The sequence below is a fragment of the Buteo buteo genome, chromosome 4, assembly GCF_964188355.1.
Source record: "Buteo buteo chromosome 4, bButBut1.hap1.1, whole genome shotgun sequence".
NCBI classification, from domain to species: Eukaryota; Metazoa; Chordata; class Aves; order Accipitriformes; family Accipitridae; genus Buteo; species Buteo buteo.
In genome coordinates this window covers 27,050,933-27,072,371 of record NC_134174.1, presented here as the reverse complement: position 1 = coordinate 27,072,371, position 21,439 = coordinate 27,050,933, and the positions used below count along the sequence as shown (strand labels likewise).

Genomic DNA, 21,439 nt, shown 5'->3' with positions numbered 1-21,439 from the left:
TCTCCCCGGCCGCCCCTCCCCCCACCGCTGGCGAGGCTGGGTGGGGGAGGGGCGACAGGGGCTGTGAATCCCCCAGAGGGGGGAGCGCTGGAATCCAGCCGGGATCTCAAAAGTGCTAAAAATTTCTAAGAATTTCTAAAAATTTCTAAGAATTACTGAGATTTTCTAAGAATTTCCTAGAATTGCTGAGAATTTCTACAGATTGCTGAGAATGTCTAAGAATTTCTGATAATTTCTAAGAATTCCCAAGAATTTCTACAAATTGCTGGGAATTTCTAAGAATTCCCAAGAATTTCTAAGTATTGCCAAGACTAAGAATGTCTAAGAATTGCCCAGAATTTCTACCAGTTGCTAAGAATTTCTAAGAATTCCTCAGAATTACTCCAAATTGCTCAGAATTTCTAAGAATTGCAAAGAATTTATAAGAATTTCTATAACCTGATCCTGTATCATTGATAATCCTGAATTATTTAGGATCCGGTGGAATTTAATTTGCAGCTCCAAGGACACCCCCAATTTAATAACAGTAATAATAATAATGATACTACTACTAATAACAACTATTACTATAATAACAACAAAATTATAAACCCCAAAATTTGCTCAGTTTTAAATTTTCAATTAAAATGTTAACATTTTGATTTTAAAATTGAAAGTTAAATTGAAAGAATCTTTAAATGGAAAATTTAACTTTTAATGTTTTTAAAATTGAAAATGTAATTTTCAATTTTGAAGTTAAAAAGTTCATTTTCAATCTTAAAGTTAAAATTAAAAATATTTAAATGTAAACCTCATCTTTGAGTATTTTTGATTTTAAAGTTAAATATTTTAAACATCAGCATTTAAAATTTAACATTAACCATTACATTTTACACCTATAATCCAATTTTAAAGTGAAAATTAAATTTTAAAATTCAACCTGCAATCTGAATTTAAATAATTTTGAAGACTGTAGTTAGACTGTAGTTTTCAATTGCAAATTCAAAAATTACATTGTGCAGTTTCAACCTTACTGTTTTAAAGGGGGGGGCGGCACCCAAGGGGGGGTGGGGTGCGCTCGGCGACGCCCCTGGGCTTGGCAGGGACAGTGCCACAACCCCACCCCACCCCTCCTCCGGGTGGGGGATGGGTGGCCCCAGCACCCATGGGTGCCCCCCCAATCCCTCCTCCCCTCCCCCACCCCAGGGTCCTCCCCTCCCCCCGGGCAGCACACTGGGGTGGTGGGGGGAAGGGAGGTCAAAGAAATGGGGCGAAAACGGGCGATTTTTTTTAAAAAACCCAAAGAGCTGCGTTTATTCCATGATCGGCACAGACCCAACTGCGTTTTCACGGGAAGAAAGGAAAAAAAACCGACCGACGGCTCCGGAGCGGATCCCGCTGGGAACGGGGGAGGGGCAGGGGGGAAAGGTTATGGCACCAAGTGGGAATGGAATCAAAAAATAATAATAATAATAATAATAATAATATTAATATTAATAAAATTAAGGGGGGGAAGGGGCATCCGCCCCCACCTCCGCTTGAAAAACCTGGAGATTTTGCAAGATTTTTGAAAATGAAAAAATTTTTTTCTTTTGTTTTTTTTTTGTTTTTTTTTTAAAAATCAACCCAAGGAAAGTGGGGAAAAAAAATAATTAAAATAATAAAAAAGAAACCGGCAGCTTTTAGGGGTAAAAAGGGAGAAAAAGGTTGAACCGGGGGGGGGGTAGGGGATTTTGGGGGGGATGGGCTGTGCTGGGGGGTGGAGGGAGGGGAAAGGGGGGAAAAAAGGAGAAAAAAGGTAGAAAAAAGTGAAGAAAAAAGAGAAAAGTAAAAAAAGAGAAAAAAGGAGAAAAATAGAGAAGAAAAAATAATGGACAGAAAAAAAGAAGAGAAAGGAGAGAAAGAAAAAAGGAGAAAATAAAGAAAAAGGAAAAAAGTAGAAAGGAAAAAACAAAGAAAAAGGAGAAAAAGAAAAAAGAAAAAATGGAGACAAAAAAGGGAAAAGAGAAGAAAACAATTATACAGGGAAAAAAGGAGGAAAAAAGACAAAACAGAAAAAAAGGAGAAAAAATCTAAAGAAGAAAAAATGTAAAAGGAGGAAAAATCTAAAAAAAAGGAAAAAAGAAAATAAATTTTAAAAGGAGGAAAAATCTAAACAAAAAAAGGAAAAAAAAGAAAATAAATTTTAAAAGGAGGGAAAAAAGGAGAAAAAAAGCAAAAAGAAAGGGCGAAGAATTTACCCCAAAAGCCCAGGCGGGGTGGGGTGGGGATCCGGGTGGCTCCCCTCCCCCACCCCCTGCCCCCAGCACCCCTCCCCCACACCCACCTCTCCCCTGTTCCCCCTCCCCCGTCTCCTCCCGGACGCCCAAATTTTCTCCCGAAAGGCCCAAAAAATAAAAAAAAAACCATCCAAAACTCGGGTTTATTTCGAAGCGCCCGTCCTGCCGCTGCCGCCGCCGCCGCACATTTTGATCACGAAAAACCCCAAAATAGGTGAAAAAGACCAAAAAAAAAAAAAAAAAAAATTCCAGAATATACAGTGAATAAAGGGGGGGGGGAAGGGTGGGGGCACCTTTTCCCGGCGGTTTCATGGCCGGAATTTCTTTTTTTCATTGGGATTTCAATTTTTCCTTTTTCTTTTTTTTTTTTCCGGTGTGAAAAGAGGGACCCCCCCCCCCCCCCCCCAAAGAGGAAAAAAAAAGAAGGAAAAAAACCCCGAAATTCCCGGGGGGGGAAGGCAGCCCCCGCCCATCCCGGCGCCGGTCGGTACATGCGGGACGATCCCGATCCCGGATATTTTTTATTTTTTTAACACTTAACGGAGAGTCCGAAGCTTTTTTTTTGTTTTTTTTTTGTTTTGTTTGTTTTTTTTTTGCCGGGGAGGGGAAAAAAAGGAGAATTTTTTTTTGTGTTTTTTTTTTTGTTGTTTTTTGTTTTTCTGAAAGAGTCAAATCGGGAGGAAAAGAACCCAAAACCTCCGGGCGCCGTTAGAAAAGGTTTTCTTCGAATATTGCCAGTAAATCGCTCTGGAAATTCATGTCGATCGTCGCGGCCATCTGCAAGAGAAGGGAAAAGGCATTTTTGGGGGGATCCTTGGGAATTTTTTGGCCTTCCTGAGATTTTTTTGGCATTCCTGGCAATTTCTGGGGGTGTTCAACAGAATTTTTCAGCATTCCTGAGATTTCTTTTTTTTCATTCTCAGGGGCTTTTTTGGCATTTGCAGGAATTTTTTTGGCCTTCCTGGGAATTTCTTGGCATTCCCGAGATTTTTTCAGCATTCGTCAAATTTTTTTTGGCATTCCATGGAATTTTTCAGTATTCCTGACATTTTTTTTGCAATCCCAGGATATTTTTTTGCATTGAAGGGGTGTGGGCGTTTTTTGCATTCCCAGGGTTTTTTTGGCATTCTCAGGAATTTTTCTGGTCTTCCTGGGAATTTTTTGGCATTCCTGAGATTTTTTTCAGCATTCCTGGAAATTTTTTTGGCATTCCATGGAATTTTTTAGCATTCTTGAGATTTCTTTTTTGTATTCCCAGGATATTTTTTTCTCATTCAAGGGATTTGTTTTTGTATTCCCAGGATTTTTTCGGCATTTTTTGGATTTTTTTGGCATTCGCAGGATTTTTCAGCATCCCTGGGGACTTTTGAGCACCCCCAGGAATTTTTGGGGGATCCCTGGGGATTTTTTGGTGCTTCTGAGGATTTTTTTCCACATCCCCAGAAAGTTTTTTTGGCATCCTCAGGGATTTTTTGGCGTCTCCAGGGACTTTTCAGCATCCCAAGGGATTTTTCGGCATTGCCAGGATTATTTTTGTCATCTCCAGGGATTTCTCAGCATCCTCAGAGGTTTGGTTTTTTTTTTTTGCATCCCCTGGGACTTTTCAGCATCCCTGGGGATTTTTTGGCATCCCTGAGGATTCTTCAGCATTTCTGGGACTTTTTTCAGCATCCCCAGGGATTTTTTGGCTTCCCCAGGGATTTTTGGGTTTCTTTGGGGATTTTTTGGAATCTGTGTGGATTTTTAGGCATCCCCAAGGATTTTTCAGGATCACCAGGGATTTTTTGGCGTCCCTGAGGGTTTCACAGCATCCCCAAGATTTTTCAGCATCCCCTTTCATTTTCTGGGCTCACCCAGGCAATTTTCCGCATCCCCAGGCATTTTTCAGCATCTCCAGGGATTTTCCTGCATCCCCAGGGCTTTTTCAGCTTCCCTGGGGATTTATGGGCATCCCTAAGGATTTTTTTGCTTCCCAAGGGATGTTTCAGAATCCCTGCCCATTTTTTTTTTTTGCTTCACCGAGGACTTTTTGCCTTCCCCGGCGATTTTGGGGGTGTTTTTTTTAGCATCCCCGCAGATTTTTCGCCATCCCTCCTGATTTCAGGGCAGGAGCTGCCCTGGTTTCCCCACTCACCGCTTCCCGGCGCCTCCGTTCCTGTTCCCGCTTCCTGGCCATCTCCCGCTGCTGATCCAACATGGATTGGGAGGATTGGGGCTGCGAGCTCTGGGCTTGGGGCGCTGCCGCCGCCGCTGCCGACACTTGCTGTTGCTGTTGCTGTTGCTGCTGCTGCTGCTGCTGCTGCTGCTGCTGCTGCTGCTCCTGGCGTCGCCGCACCTCCTCGTGCACCCGGCGCGCCTGCTCCATGGCGTCCTCGTCCTCCCGGCTCCTGCCAAAAAACGCCAGGAGATGCCATCAGGCGCCGGGAACCTCATGCAACCCCTCGCCACAGCGAGGTCTGGTCCCAGTTTGCTCCCCAACACCATGGCGTCGACACGGGGTAAATGCTGTAACGGCCAGGGGACGGGCATTTTTGGCGCTGAGCGCTTGGTTTTGGTGCACCGCGGCACAGCATGGTGGGGGAGAAGAGCTGCCGGCATGGATTCATGCCACGAGATCTGATCAGGTTTGTGCCGTGAGATCGGACTGTGTCACAGATCACATCAGCAGAGATCGTGCCACGGATCAGAATGGATTCGTGCCATGAGATGGGATCAGATTCATGCCACGAGATTGGATTTGTGCCACGAGATCTGATCGGGTTTGTGCCACGAGATTGCATCATGCCACGGATCAGACTGGCACAGATCGTGCCCCTAGATCAGACCATTCGTGCCACCAGATGGGATCGTGCCACAGATCGGATTGGATTTGCGCCATGAGATTGGATCAGATTTGTGCCATGAGATCGGATTGGATTTGTGCCATGAGATCGGATCGTGCCACGGATCAGATCAGTGCAGACCAAGCCATGCCATTGGATTGGATTTGTGCCACGAAATCAGATCAGTTTTATGCCACGAGATTGCATTCCTGCCAGGAGATCAGATCATGCCATGGATCAGATCGGATTCATGCCAAGAGACCAGATCGCATAACAGATTGGATCGGATTTGTGCCGTAAGACTAGACTGTGCCATGGATCAGGTCAGCGCAGATCGTGCCATGAGATCCGATCAGTTCTATGCCACGAGATCAGATTCGTGCCAAGAGATTGGATCATGCCATAGATCAGATCGGATTCATGCCAAGAGACTGGATTGTGCAACAGATTGGATCGGATTTGTGCCACAAGGTGGGATCGGATTTATGCCATAAGGTTGGATTGTGCCACGAGATCTGATCAGTTTTATGCCATGAGATCAGATTTGTGCCAAGGGCTCGGATCGTGCCACGGATCGGATTCGTGCCACGCTATCGGATCATGCCACGGACCAGCACCGATCGTGCCACGGGAGCACACATCTCTCCGCACCCTTGCCCAAGGTGAAGACACCCCGAAACGCCTTCCCTGTGGTGGTGGTGACGGTCTCACCTCATCCTCTCCTGCTCCCGCCGCAGCCGCTCCTTCTCCCTTTCCACCTGCTCCGCCTGAGCCTTCAGCGCCTTCTCCCGCTCCTCCTTCTCCCGCGCTGCCCTCTTGAACTGCTCAAAGCTGTCGCTGGAGGACTTTGCTGTGGAGGACGGAGTGGTGGGGTGTTTCTGGACCAAGCTTGCCCAGGAACCCATGTTCTTGATTTTCAGGTCCTACAGAGAGAAGGATGGGTGGGTTAGGAAGAGCCAAGCTGGGGAGGGGGAAGTCGATCCGGCAAATGCCCATCCCGCTGCTGCCAAAAAGCCGTTCCCCATCACCACGTCATCTGGGGAAAACACCTTTCCGTTCCCTGGCGCTGGGCGGGACCCACATCAGGCAGCATCTCCTCCCCCAAAGCCAAGTGGGCGGCTCTGACCCCTTCCTGGGAATGCTGGGAGCAGGACTGGCTCCTTTGGCACCTCACATTCCCCGTTCCCACTTAAGAGAATCACAGAATGGTTTGGGTTGGGAGGGACCTTTCATGGTCACCTAGTCCAACCCTCCTGCCATGAACAGGGATGTCTTCAACCTCTGAGCAACCTCTTGCCAGCGTCTTGCCACCCTCGGTGCCGGGGAAGCCGTGCCGCTGTTGCTTTGTGGGTGCTGGGAGATGAGCAGCTCTGGCAAGGACTGGTTAGCCCCCAGTGCCGGCATGGAGCTATACTGGGATGCCCTTGGAATTGTGAAAACCTGCTGTACGCAGCGGCTGCTCTTGCAGGGGATGTCCCGTTATGGGGTGGGGGATCTCCGTCACCCGTGGGTGACCCCGTTGGGTCCATCCCTGGCTTGGCTCCAGGCAAAACTCTCCTCTGAGGGCTTTTGGATGAGCAGAGAGGTTTTCATAGAATGGTTTAGGTTGGTACGGACCTTCAAAGGTCATCCAGTCCAACCCCTTGCTGTGGGTGGGGACATCTTCCACCAGATGAGGTTGCTCAAAGCCCTCTCCAACCTGACCTTGAACACTTCCAGGGATGGGGTATCCACAACTTCTCTGGGACAACCTGTTCCAGTGTCCCACCACAGTCATCGTAAAAAATGTCTTCCTTAGGTCCAATCTAAATCTACCCTCTTCTGGTTTAAAACCGTTGCCCCTTGTCCTACAGGTCTTGGTAAAAAGTCTTTCTCCATCTTTCTTACAAGAAGGTCACAAGAAGGTCTCCCCAGAGCCTTCTGCAGGCTGAAGAACCCCAATGCTCTCAGCCTGTCCTCCCAGGAGACGTGTTCCAGCTCTTGGATCATATTCATGGCCTTCTCTGGCCCCGCTCCAACAAGTCCATGTCTTTCTTGTCCTGAGGTCCCCAGACCTGGATGCAGGATTCCAGGGGAGCTCTCAGAAGAGCGGAGGGGGAGCATCCCCTCCCTCGACCTTCTGGCCACGCTTCTTCTGACACAGCCCAGGATACGGTTGATTTTCGAGGCTGCGAGCACACATTGCCAGCTCATATCCAGCTTTCCATCCACCAACACCCTCAAGACCTTGTCTCCGTGGGGCTGTTCTCCATCCCTTCATCCCCCAACCTGTACCGATACCGACCCAGGTGTGGGACCTTGCACTTGGCCTTGTAGAACCTCAGGAGGTTCTCACGGACCCACTTCTGGAGCTTGTCCGGGTCCCTCTGGATTGCATCCCTTCCCTCAGCTTGGTGGGGATCCCATTTCTACCTCTCCAACCTCCATTGGGCACTTTCCATCTCCGAATGGGAAATTTGGAGGTGTAAAACACCAAATCTTGGCCGTACGCCAAGATTCAGGTGAGCGACACGGTCCTGCTTAATTTTAGGAGGTTTAATTCTGAGTTTTGGGAGGTTTTTTCCTAATTTTTGCCAGGGTACGTTACCTTTTTGGGGGCGACGGGTGTTTTCGGCTCCTGTTTCTGCCGATCTTTCTCCTGCACTCCTGGCGGTGGGGGGTTTTGCTCCGGGGGTCTAATGACAGGTCGTCCCCCCTCCATGGGTTTCATCTCCGTCCCTAAAAACCAGGGGCTTCCGTCAGAGGTTATCGGGGTCCCCCAGGAGCCTCATGGCAAGGCGGAATCGATGGAGGTCTCAGCCACCAAAACAGGGAGTGATGGGGGTCTCAACCACCAAAATGGGGGGTGATGGGGTCTCAGCCACCAAAATGGGGGACGATGGGGGTTCTCAGCCACCGAAATGGGGGGTGATGGGGTCTCAGCTGCTGAAATAGGGGGTAATGGGGTCTCCGCCACCAAAACTGGGGGGGACAATCTGAAGCGGCGCATCCCCAGACTCACGTTGCGGGATGTGCGCGGGCGGTTTGATGCTCTCTGGGTGTTTCGGTGGATCTTGCCGCAACGGAGGACTGAAGGTTTCGTTACGGATGACGGGCGAATGCATCTTCTCCTCCTTCACCACCATGGGTTGAGATTGGACGACGGAGGCGGCTCTCATCTCCTGCCACGAAAAAAAAGGGTCAAGAAACATTCAGTGATGCCCTTCCCTCATCCCCCCCTCCTCAAATTCCCGATGCAAACCACTGGCTAACGGCCCCTGGACTTTCGGCACTTGCTCCCAAGCCGGTGGTGGGAAGACGATGGTCCCCGTTGGTTGGGACCCCCCCGGTTGGGTGCTCTGCTTTCCTTTTTACCTGTTTTTTTGGCTGGATAGTTTGTTGAGGTGGCGACTGGTGGACCAAACCCTGGAACTGCGGCATCTGTGGGGAATGCATCATGAGAGGGGAAGGGGCTTCCCTCAAGTGACCTGGGAACAGTTTGGCATCAATCAGTTAACCGTTGTCACCACCGGCACGCCAAACATCACCCGAAAAAGCTGATCGGCGCACGCCATCACCCCATGGGACAATCGCTTTCCTGGATGAAGTGTGGTGGCCCTGGGATGTCCCCAACGGACCCCAGCCACCTCCTTCCAGCGGGTACCACCGCCATGAGCCAACGCCGGGGAGCAGAAGATGCTCGTAGGCCGCGTGGTGGCTTGTCCCGCCTGCCTTGGTGATGCTCGTTTGTGGTGTCCTCCCCATAATTCAACCCCTTCTGCTCATTCTCCTGGTGGTCCATCAATATTCCCAGCTGTAAAGCCATTCCCCTAGGACACCCAAGCACTGACACTGCCCTGCCTGCACTTCCCGTTGCCTGCACCTCTCCCTGCCCAGAGCCACGGACACAGGACATGTTGGCTCTACAAGCAATGGGGCAGTTTTTGGGAGCCAGCAGGCTCCATTTTGGGCAATCATCATGTCCAAACTTGCCATCTCAGGCATCACGACCAAGCTGCCTACGGCAGCTCTACAGGCAAGAGAAGCGGCTCCAAGCGCTGCCTGCCTTCACCTGGCTCCATCCCTTCAAATCCAGGGATTTTTTCCTGCCTATGCACACGTGGTGCTGAGCAGGATGATTTCAGGAGCAAAGACCTGATGGGCAACAACCTGGAGAACCACGTGGCCAAACGAAAGCAGGAGCGAGGCCGCACCAAACCGCAGAGGTTTTACGGGTGGCCGGTCTCAAAAGCACAACACTGTCGGGAGTTATCCTGGCTGGAGATGTTCCCCATCTGGAACATTGGTGGTGGCACCACTGAGCCCACGGCCATCGTGAAGATCTGGGATCTCCCAAGCCAACCTTGAAGGCTGAGCCCTGCGGCCACGTTATCCTGGCTGCTTCCTCCAATTTCTTGGATGGCTGGAGGTCGTCACACCAGGTTTACCCCCAGATCATCCCTTCTCCTCCACCTGGCAGCCAAGCAGCTGCGTTACTGGAGGGCGCACTCCGAAAAACACCAGGAAACCCTCGCAGGGCATCCACAGGCCTGACCTTCTCTAAGAGCAGGGAGCTGACCCTCTGCTGCCTTGAGAGACACTACTCAATGCTGGCACCCAGCTGGGACGGCGGTGAAGGTGAAGCCAGTGCTCTCTGACATCAGCACTGCACTGAGACTCAAAAACTTGAGAACCCTGAAGTCTTCAAAGATTTGAGAACCTCGAATTCCTCAAAAATTTGAGATTGTTGAGATCCTCAAAGACCTGAGAACCTCGAGATCCTCAGAAATGAGAACTTCAAGATCCTGAAACACTCGAGATCTTAAAACACTTGAGATCCTTGAGTTCCTCAAAGATTTGAGAACCTCAAGATCGTCAAGGGACAGTTTGAGAACCTCGAGATTCAGATCCTCAAAAAATTGAGATCCTTGCTCCTCAAAGAGTAGAGATCCTTGAGATCCTCAAAAATTCGAGGTCCTCAAGATCCTCAAAAACTTGAGATCCTCGAGTTCCTCAAAAATTTGAGAACCTCTACATTTTCAAAAACTTGAGATCCTCAAGACCTTTCAACACCTGATACCCTCAAATTTTTGAGGATTTGAGACAGAAAGAGGCCTCGCCGGGCGGTTACATCAGACTCTGGCTAACTGGGGCTCCCTCCACACCATCGTCTACCAACGGGGACTGGCGGAGCTCAGAGGACGCATGGAAACCGCCCCACCGCCCCATACCCCCTCCTCATCACGCAGTGCAACTAGGCTCAAGCCGTAGACTCAACCGCTGTCCCCGACTCCCGCTCACCGGTCGAGTAGGGATCAGGCTTATGGTGCCGCGGCGATGGGTGATGCTGGATGACCTGCTGCGCTTTGGCCGGCTGCGGTGGTGGGGGCGGCGGGGGCGGTTGCGGGGGCGGATGTTGCTGCGGCGGAGGTTGGGGTTGGGGGATGTGGGATGGGAAGGGCATGGGTTGCATGTGCATGGGCCGCGGCGGCGGCTGGTGCTGCAGCTGCTGCACCGCGGGGTGAGCCGGCGGCTGCAGGGGCGGCTGCGGTTGCGACTGGACCTTCACTGAAGGGAGAAGAGGAGTCTGCGGCTGCACTTTTTGCAGCTGCTGAAGGTAGAGCTGCATCTGGCTGGTGCTCAGAGGCAGGTTGTGGTGCGGCGGAGGAGGTTCTTCGTCCTCCAGCAGGACCTGGGGAGGTTGGGGCAGAGGCGGTTGAGGAAGCATGGGTTGCTGGCTGATGGCCGGCGAGACAGCCGGTGGACGCGAAGGCTTCGGGGGTAGCGCCGCGGCTCGGTTACTGGGTCTCGAGGGCTGCTGAGGCAGAGCGTTGTGCAAAGCTGGGGAGAAAGGCAAGGACACGGTGGCACCGCGGACATCGGGAGCGGAGAACCTCCCCTTGCCCACCCACCGCTCCTCCATCCCGGTCATCCTCCAGGAGGAATCAAAACCCACCCAATGGCATCCTCCTCCTCCCAGCTTGAGGAAGGACCACGCATCAGACTTGTCCCAGGAAGCCACGCTCACCTGGAGGAGACACCACGGCATGCTGGTTGAGGTGGGGAGGAGTGCTGTGCTCGGGTGGCTGGGGAAGATGGGGTGGCATCTCCGGTTGAGGAAGATGCATGATGGGTTGGGTGAAATGCGTCATGGTGTCGAACATATTCCCCGGCAGCGGGTGCTCCAGGACGGGGACTTGTGTGGGGACGAAAGGTGGAGGAGAAGACTTCATTGGTGGAGGAGCTTGTTGAGGGACAGGCGGCGGCGGGGGCGGCGGTGGGGGCTGCTGGGGTGGTAACGGCTGCTGCGGTAAGGGCTGTGGTGGCGGAGGGGGTGGAGGGGGCTGTTGCGGTTGCGGCGGCGGAGGAGGCTGCGGTGGCGGTGGTTGCTGCTGCACCGGTTGATGGTGATGATGGTGATGCTAAGAGAGGAAAAAAAAACCACCGGTGAGCTACCAAAACACCTTCGCGGTCACTGAAACACCTTCCTGGTCATCAAAATGCCCCTGCCCCGGGCATGGAAACACCCTCCTGGTCACCAAAATGCCCTCCCGGTCACTGAAACCCCTTTTCGGTCACCAAAATGTCCTCCCGGTCACCAAAACACCTCTCCAGTCACTGAAATGCCCTCTCAATGTCCTTTCAAGCATACCCCCAATTTCAGGCTGGCTCGGGACAGCTTCCAAGCAAAGCAAAAGCCTCTTTGGCTGAGCACAGGGAGGGCACTGACGCAGCCGATCATGCTGGCGATGGTTCTGCCGGCATTCCTGGTGGTCCTGAACCTCCCCGGGGATTCAAGCCCAACTCAAGCGAGATGAGAAGGATGCTGCATCTCCTACCTTTTTCTGCTCTCGTCCTGAATGCCCTTTTTTCTTCAATTTCGGTGCCATTTCTGCCAAAAAAAAAAAGGGGGAACAGAGCAAATGTTAGTACCCCGGCAGTGCCGCTCTACCCCATCGCCCCCATAAAAACCCAACAGCACTGATTCAGTACCAACGACGGCAAAAGAGAAGGTTTTAGGCATCGATTGAGCTGGATTTCCCCACAGACCTCTTGCCCAGAGGCTCGGGGTTTTCACCACCATGCTGTCCCAAAAAGGAAGAGAGCATTGTAGCAAAAAGCAGAAGAAAATTAAGGTGAAGACCCCCAGTCTCCTTCCACCGGCGCCTTTGTGGTGCAGAAGGACCCAACGGCCAAGAAAAACCATTGCTCAACCAGACTCAGCTATTCCAGGAATGCTGCCTTGCTCCAAAGGGGGAGATAAGGAGCGAGAAACTTGGCAGGAGGAATAAAAAAAATAAGATATCAAATATCCCGGCTACACAAACAGCAATTTTCCATCCCCCCTTCCTTCTAAATCTGCAGAGGGTTTGGGTTTGCCAGCTTCCCGCGGGATGATCTCTCACGCCTCCTCCCCTCCGGAGATATTTTTAAAGCATCGTCATCGAAAACAACTGGTTTGAGTTTGGGTCCAGGGCGACAATTTCCCAGGATTTCCTCCGCAAACCATGCCAAGAAACAGCGAATTAACAAAAAAACATTGTCCGAGATCGCTTATCCAGCCACACAAATCCCTCGGTGGTAGGATTTTTGCCTTTATTTGGCGTGGTGTTTGGATGCGCCCGGCAAAACACGATGGGTAAAACCCTCTCAGCAACAATTTTGGTGGGGTGGGGGGGAAGCTCCCGATCCCCGGGATTTATCTCTCAAATGGGATTTTCCCCTTAAATCCATCTAGAAATGAATTTTTTTAAAGTTTGCTTCTTCTTCACCTCTGTTTTTTCTAATTATAAGGCAGCACCAGTGACTGGTATCAGCACCGGTGCATGCCCAGCTGCCTGGTGATGGGCTGCACCGGTCTGGTGGCACCGTTTTGCAGATTTTAAGGATGAAGCAGATAAAAAAGTAGTTTGTTTTTTTTTTTTTTTAAAAAAAAACCAACCAAAAAATGGTTGGGAAGGGGAGAAGGTAAAATCTCAGCACTGGGCACTGCAAAACTACTCAGCTCCTATTAATCTACCTGCAAATGTTTGGTTTTAAATATACGCAGTATTTGGTTTCAAGGTAGAAAAGGCTTTTTGAGCCCGTGGTTGATGATTCCTGATGTTACAGCCCAGATCTGGTGGATCCGCTGATAATGGAAGAGCAGGATTAAAATGGCACCGGGGAGCCAGGGTGCTGGGAAGAGGAGAGGTGGGATTCCTTGGAGCATCATGATGTTGGGGTTGGGTGGTCACAGATTTGGATGGGCATCCATGGCTCAAGATGGGTGTCCACGGCTCTGAACGGGCATCCATGGATCCAAATAGACATCCGTGGCTCTGGATGGGCATCCATGGATCCTGATGGATGCCAGGAGCAGACCCACCTTCCAGAAGACCAAGACCTGATGTCTTCTTTCATCAAGAGGGAAAGTGCTTTGGAGGACTTCACTGCTCATCCCACCGATGCCAGAGAAGAAGCAAGGACAAGAAGTGGAGACAAGTTTCTCCGGCAGATGCTCCCTACGGATAAACCATGTCTGGGCGCAGCTCTTGGGGAGTGGAAGCGACTTCACGGAGCCCCCCAGTTTCTGCCTCGTCCTATTTAATCAGGATAAAAGCACTCAGGGGATGGTAAAGAAAACCCAAATTCAGGAGAAACGTGCAGAGCAGAGGTGTCAGGTTGGAACAGAGGAGAAAAGCTGTGGACTAAGCCAGGATCAGGAGGGATTAAGCATCAGCTCCCCAAAAAAGCCCTGTGATAGGGTGGTCTCTTGGCTGAGCACATCCCTGCTCCAATTTTGGGTGGGAAGAGGAGCCGCTACGGTTTGACTGCGAGCATCAGCTGCTCCAAAAGCCACTTCTCCTGTGTTGCTCCTTCTGGGAAGATGGTTGCTCTCTTCTCCAACCATTTTCTGATGTGCCATGACCCAGCGGTTCTCCCAGGGGAGCTTTTTCAGGGTAGGCTTTGCCATCGTTCCTGGTACAAGCTTAGTATTGCCACAACGAACCCAAGCAAGACCTTGCAGCAGGATGGGTGAATCCTGCCACTTGAATCACCCAATCAACCAAAACTGTGGCTGAAAGCAGCCGCTGGTGAACGGATGCCTTGGGAGACCCTCCATGAAGATGAAGCCAACGGAGACCATGAGTGGCAAAGCCGTGACAGTCCCAGGGGGATCACCCGGCGGCATCGGTGCTTTCAGAGATGCAATGAGCTTGGCTAACCCAACTGAAGGATGAACCTTCTTCACCGCTGAAGATGGCTGTTGGGTTACAGTTAGTATTGTGTGGTTTGGCATCTCCCCAGGGAGCAAGAGCAGCGAGAAGCCCCGTCCCATCTCTGACCCCGATGGTGTTTCACACTTGCCAGAGATGTCTTCACCAAGAAGACGAAGCCAATGGAGACCATGAGTGGCAAAGCCACGATGGTCCAAGGGGGATCACCCGGTGGCATTGGTGACTTCGGAGATGCCAACCCCACCGAAGGATAAAGCTTCTTCACCGTTGAAGACGGCTGTTGGGTTACAGTTGGTGTTGTGTGGTTCAACATCTCTACCAGCATCTCCCTAGGGAGCAAGAGCACTGAGAAGAAGCCCCATCCCATCTCTGACCCCGATGCCATTTCACGCTGGCTGGTTAAAACTCATCTGCGGAGCTAAAAATCACCAGGATTAAAGAGAAAGGTAATTTCCATGATGTCATTTCAAGATGTTTGAAGAGCAGAAAGCTTAAATCAGTGCATGAGGCTCCGCTCCTGCCAGCGTGTTGGCAGCCACATGTATGTATTTTATTTTTCCCTAAATCCTCATCTTTTACTCCCACCCAGTTTACCCGAAATAGCAAAACACTGACATACGGTTCACTATCATTATAATTTCCACAATTATTAGTTAAAATTCCATGATTATACAAAGAAAGTGCATTTTCCGTAGCAAGCCACTTTATTGATTTTATTATTTAAAATAAAATATCAAAGCTATACAATTTTTCTCCTTTTCTTGGGGGGAAAGAAGCTGGTGGTTACATGGCTGCGAAATCCCGAAGCATGCGGAGAGAATATAAAAATAAACAGATTTATATAAAGTATTTGTAGCAGATCAAGGTTAAGTGGAAAAAAAAATCTAAATAAAAGCGGTTATGGAAACAGTTTGTTTGTAGTTAAATTCATCCCGATTTCCCAAGTCTGGTGCATTCAGGAAAAAAAATAGATCTAGAATTACAAGTTTGCTAAATACATGCAGTTATACATTCCAATAAAATCATGATCCCACGTAATTCCCCTTGTGTCTCCTGGGAAAATAACAAACTTATTTGGGGAAAATATTATAAATGCTTAAAGTGACTTGAGTTTAAAAAAAAAACAACAAACACTCAAAAAGCAATTTTTCGCTATAATATTGGTTATAATCTTTCTGATGTAAATGGGAATCTCTATGAGGTTTTAGGGCAGCAGGGCCACAATAGGGCTTCCTGGATTTGGTGGTGGATGTTTTTTTTTAGTGGAAAATACTCATTTCAACTAATTCTGCTCTTGGAGATCACAGCTGTGACTTCACCCACTCTATGGACCCTGCGAAGCCCCACAAGATTTGGCACATATGTGACTGTGGTGCTGCTGGAAGAACAACCGGGTTGGCTGTTATTCTCCAAATCCCATTAAATACACCAAAATCCGCCTAATTTGACCCAAAAGCCGCTTGACAGGGTGCTGGATACTGCCCCCAAGGAGGGGATGCTCAACCCGGAGCTGGTGCAGCAACTCCACCGCAGCAAAGACACGTTGCCACCGGCAAACCAGGACCCGGCAGCGTCACCGCGGGATGCTGTACGGCACTTGGGAGCATTTTCAGTGAGACCCGTCCTCGAGCAAAGTGATCGGGAAGCATTTCTACGGTAAAACTAAAGGGATGTGGGTTTTTCTCGGCACTGTTATTGGCACAGAGGTGCTGCCTGTAGGCAGGGCTGCCACGTGATGCCTCGCTGCCTGTTGCCTGACTCCCTGCCTGCACGCCGCCCATCTGCCGATGATGCTCTGAGTTTCTTTTAAGTCAAGATTAACCAACACGGCCGTGGTTCCTGCCTGTACCCACCCTGTGGCACCTTGCCGTGGGCAAACATGACTAAACCGAGCCTAACAGATCCCTGTCCTCTCCCACTGAGCGTAAAAGGTGGTGATGAGCTGGGGGAAGACTCGTGTTAGGTCAAGGAGGGACTCTAAGTCCTTCCTATTGTACGCCACGGCCGAGAAACCAAGCCTGGGAACAGGGCAAAAAGAAGCAAATTCTTTCCAAAGGCACAAATCTACTTGAAAAAATAAATGGTTGGTTTAAATCAATCCATCTCTCTCTTAAACCTGAAGGGAAACGGATTGAGGATTAAAACTCACGAAAATAAACCAGCATAGGGAGGACGTGGGGTGTAGCTCGGTGGCTGGGACTGAGCTTCACCAGCACCCACAGCTAGGGGAACCTGCAGGTTAAACCTGGGTGCCTGTGATTTAAACCTAGGTATCTGGGATTTAAACCCAGGTACCTGTGGATTAAATCTTTAAATTAAACCCAGGCGCCTGCAAATTGGGTAACTTTGAATTAATCCAGGTACCTCTGAATTAAACCTGGGTGCCTGTGGATTAAACCTCACTGCCTGTGGATTAAGCCCTGATACTTTTGAATTAAAACCAAGTACTTGTGAATTAAACCCAGGCACTTGAGATTTAAACCCGGGTACATGCAAATTCTGGGTACTCGCGAATTAAAACTCGGGTACCTGCAAATTAAACTTCAGTACTTTTGAATTAAACCCAGGTACCTCTGAATTTAACCAGGGTACCTCTGAATTACAACATGGGCAGCTCTGAATTAAAACATGGGTACCTGCAATTTAAACTCAGGTGCCTCCAAATCAAACCCGGGTACTTTTGAATTAAAATCAGGTATCTGCTAATTAAATCCAAGTACTTGTGATTTAAACCCGGATACCTCTGAATTAAACGTGAGGGATCTTCAACTCTTGAGATGCCATGACATCCCAGCCCGCTATTAACCCAGCCTTACGCTAATGCCTCTCCTCCTAAAGACAGGACTGATAACTCGTTAGCAGAAGCACTTAAAAGATTTGCTGAGAGCAGCCCTGCAACCCCACAAACGAGTTCTCCTACATTGCTGAGCTAGCTCTAGCCCCGACTTTTAATCCTTCATAAAAAAAACCAAACAAACCACGTAACTGCGCTGCTGCAGCCTTGAGCAAGCTGCAAAGCCTTTTCCTTTACACAACTGCATAAAACACAAGGATAAACGCAATTTTCCTTTGGGAAATTTCAGAAGAAAAGCAAAATTAGCAACCACAAACTAACTGAGGCTCAGATTTAATTGCCAAAGTTTTAATCGCTACTATTAATTATTGCAGCTGCGGGACTTCTCCACCCGACTGGTCTTTTGGGGGTCCTGGGAAGCATCTCCCAAAATATTTGGGGGATAAAACAACCCAGCTCCGCTAAGCTGTGATGATGAACAGGCAGAGCCCATCTGGTTTGCTGTTAAGTAACCCAAAATTTGGTGCCTATCAAAAATAAGCCAGGTTTTAAGTTGCCCGAGCCCCAGGACGGCGGCACTTGCTGAACCTCAGTGAAATCACGGTCCAGCTCAAGTGCCGAAGCTTGAAGCCGGGAGAAGCAGCTCGGAGAGCTCATTCCTGGCCGCCTGCAAGCAAAAAATCCTACCTAGATGCTTCCAGGACGGAGTTTGGGGTCATTTGCATCCACTAATTGCTAATTACAACAAGCTAAACCAGAATAACCCTCTCGATCGGCACCTCTGGTTTCTCAGAGCTCAAGGCAAAGGCTCAGTCCCATCTCCTACGCTACAAAACCGGTATTATTATTCTTCTTCCTCCCTTTGAAGCCTCCCATTTTCAGAGCTTCAGCAGATTTTTGGTAAAACACTCCCGATTCAATAAAATAACATTTAATTGCCAGCTACAAGGAGGGATGGAGACGTCACATAGATTCAAGCAGGTAAAATAAAAATAATTTAGATTTTAAAAGTTCTGGATTGCAAAAAGGCAAGGGGCAGCCTGTGGGAGCCACTGCTGAGCAGCAAACCCGCACTTTAAAGAGAATAAAATGGAGCTGCAATTAATTGCAATTAATTCTAGCTTACAATTTCATCACATCTGCATTTGCTTATATCCATTAGCACTGACTGCCTCTTTTTTTTACGATAAACCCAAGCAAATGCAAAAATCAAGGTAAAGAAATCCATGTTACCGACTTTTGCCACTGGTTTTAAAATCACAAATATCTACTGCACAAATTAATCCCACTGTACAGCGGCTCGGAGGGCAAATAAAAACTTCATTAACAAAAAATAAATTGTTAAGATGCCAAATCTTGCTAAAAATTGCAGGGCAAATTTTGAAGCTTACTGGCAAATTTTAAATCTAATTCTCTGCTTAAGCCAATGCAGGTGCTGGCACAATTATCCTCCCGGAAAAAAATAAATATGTGGGTATTTTACAACAGCAAAACTAACCTTCCCGTCCCACTCGGAGTCATTAAAATAACACCATCATAAACTAAGAGGACAACATACGGTCAAAAATATGTCTTAAAAGGTCTTAAAACATCTTAAAAGGTCTTAAAACATCTTAAGAAGTCTTAAAACCTCTTAAAATGTCTTAAAAGACAACTTGCAAGTGATTCAACAGTCACGTGGCAAATACCAGGATGGACAAGATCTACCGGATACTGGGCAAATCCCTGCGGTCAAGGGTTTTCATCATGTATTTTATCAGAAAGGGGAGGAAAAAATGGTTCAGGAGAGCGAAAACCCATCGGCATTGGAAATTAACTGAACAAATAAGATTAATTCTCTTAATTAACCTCCTACCCAAAGCGTTATGGCTTGGATTCGCCCTCCAATGGTGATTAACTCTGGCATAGACCAAGGGTATCTGTGCCAGAGCTGTGTTGGTTAAGATTTTCCAAGCACTGGAGTGGGAGCCCAACCTGGACACCATCGGTCTACGTTGGCCAAACAAATCCCAAATACTTGCAGCCAGGATGGCAAACAGCGGAGACGTTGGATTTGGGGAAAAGCAGTCAAAAAGAGGACAAAAGCATTTAAAAACTCAAACGCAAAAGCAACCTGCGCTCCTCCACATCCGCCAAGCCATTGTTTGGGGAGAAACACTCAAAAAAGAGCATTTTCCGCTCTATCGGAAGCTGGCGTTGCCAGAGCGAGAGCAGCACAGAGGAGATTTTGGCACCTTTCTAGGTTTTAATTAGCCCTGCTCATTGAAACAAGGAGGGTTTGGCACCGGCGCATCCCGAAAATTCCAACCTTACGTCTCACATCCCCACTGCCACGCTCCGGAGGGATCCCTGAGATCATCCCTATAAATCATCACCTGAAATACAACCTGGTCAAGGATCCTGCTATCTGGTTGAGGATCTATCATCAGCTTGGGATGGGGGAGAGAATTTTAAATAAAACGCAGTTTTGGGATTTGTAGCACATGGGTTCAGTGGGAAAATTTTATCGCATGGGTTCCATTTGGAAATGGGATGCCGGGATTAAGGCTCTAGATCTCGGATGAGTTGATGTTGGTCAAGATTAACGTGAGATGGTAAGGTGGGTCGTGATAAACTGGTCGCTCTGGTTTATTTTGGTTGATGTGATCGTAAGTTTGGCAGATATATAGATGAATTGGATAAAAACTTGTTTAAGAGCATAAATACAGCCGGTTTTGCTTTCCCCCATCAAGCCAGGGCGGAATTTAGCAGCAAATAATTTGATTTTCTGATTGCCAAGAGTCAACCCTAAACACTCCATCAAAACGTTTTCTAAAAAAAAAAAAAAAAAAAAAAAAAAAAAAAAAAAAGCCCAATTCTATTAAAAATACATTAAAGTAGGTAAATATGTTCAAAGATATCAGACTCCGGACTTCTGCCAGACAAACACATCCCTTAAAAGTGGAGAATCGCTGGGAAGCATTGCCAGCACCGGCTCAAAGGTGAGTCCAATTGATCCTGATTTATTTTGGGGGTTTATATATATTTTTTTTTAATTTCTGTTCCTTTTTTCGGTGCTGTTTGCCCTATGCACCCAACCCCACTATGAAAATAAATCCAGATTATTTTCTGCCACGTGCATCTCCTGATTTCCCAACCCATCGGAGATGCAAAAGTCTTACCGTTGACTTAAATGCTGGGTTAAGCCCAGCTTAACCTCCGGAGTCCAAGCTGAGTTAGCCAGCTAGGAGGAAAAAACAGCTTTAAGTGACGGCACAAGCTTTGCTTCCCTAAAACCAAGGAGGGAACACTAACAAGGAAAGCGTAATAATTAAGAAGAACGTGAGAACAGCTTCATTTAAGCCTGAACGATGGTGGTATGAAGGAAAAGCAAAGAGTTACACAGAGCAAACACCACTCTGGTGATTTAAAATTTAATTTTAAATCCTTTTTTCTCAATATCTGCCCGATGCCATAAAATAAAAATGCTTTTACATGTAAAACCCCATTTCCTCCGTCTTTCTCCATCCTCTGTGGCGCGAGCAGTGCTGGTGACAACGTTTAAAAACCTCTCCTTTGAGGGAAAAATACAGCGTTTTTCTAAAAATACAAATCTAGGTCATTAACCAGACAAAGAGCTACCTTGGCGCATGCTGTTTTTTTGGCTCCCGCGCTCACGTCCAAGTTCAGCAAGGAAAAGCTTATGAAAAATTATTGTGTTGGGCCAGAGACAACATCACTACCGCCAAGTTGTCCATGTCAAGCCCAAAAACGAGCAACATGCGGCTGCGTATATTGGGTTTTTCATTATAAAGACAAAAAATAAAATAATTAAAAGACCGAGCCAGGAATGAAAACATATTTATTTATACAGAAACCAGGTCTAGGACTGAGTCGTTAAATAAGCTGCATCTAACCTGTTTCTGAATCTTCGCTGTCGGAGGAGCTGGACTCGCTGGTGCTCTCAGACTCTGAGGAGGAGAACCCCTTCATTTTAGAGGAACCAGCAATTACATCCACTTTCTCCGCTGCAAGAAGACAACAGTACGACATCATTAAAGGCTAATTAACAACTCCAAGTCCTGCCTGCTGCTGCCTGCTCCTCCCAAACCTGCCTGCTCCTCCTGTACCGACACCAGCAGCCACCCTGGGGGCCGTGCAAGACCTGGGGCGTCTGGATATTCCTGTGGATGGCCTGAGCTGAGCTTTAATCCTGCACCTCTGCTTATTTCTATCGCTGACCTGCACTAGCTGGGACGCAGCGGGGTCTCTGAGGTCTTTGGGGTGATGATTTTTTATGGGGTGGAGTGCGATGGGGGTGTCCCCTTCCATCACCATCCAAAGCAGGATGGGGACGTACTGATTCGAGCCAGCTGGGATTTAAGC

At 48.4% G+C, this 21,439-nt stretch overlaps 1 protein-coding gene across 16 annotated transcripts in view; it reads right to left on the bottom strand.

Moving 5' to 3' along the window:
- Positions 1-2,387: 2,387 nt before the first annotated feature.
- The window catches only part of BRD4 (bromodomain containing 4), a 74,561-nt gene continuing 55,509 nt past the window's right edge, over positions 2,388-21,439 (bottom strand). For 14 of the 16 annotated variants that reach the window (XM_075025262.1, XM_075025260.1, XM_075025261.1 and 11 more), the window contains 10 exons: positions 20,971-21,081; positions 11,899-11,951; positions 11,088-11,481; positions 10,361-10,900; positions 8,435-8,547; positions 8,082-8,241; positions 7,668-7,798; positions 5,792-6,003; positions 4,393-4,645; positions 2,388-3,035 (listed from right to left, as the gene is read on the bottom strand). In XM_075025262.1, coding sequence (XP_074881363.1) covers positions 2,967-3,035; positions 4,393-4,645; positions 5,792-6,003; positions 7,668-7,798; positions 8,082-8,241; positions 8,435-8,547; positions 10,361-10,900; positions 11,088-11,481; positions 11,899-11,951; positions 20,971-21,081 — 2,036 coding nt within the window. In that variant the 3' untranslated portion in view covers positions 2,388-2,966. Of the gene's footprint in view, positions 3,036-4,392; positions 4,646-5,791; positions 6,004-7,667; positions 7,799-8,081; positions 8,242-8,434; positions 8,548-10,360; positions 10,901-11,087; positions 11,482-11,898; positions 11,952-20,970; positions 21,082-21,439 lie in introns of those variants that run through there. The other 2 variants (XM_075025265.1, XR_012650061.1) reach the window with 2 other exon arrangements.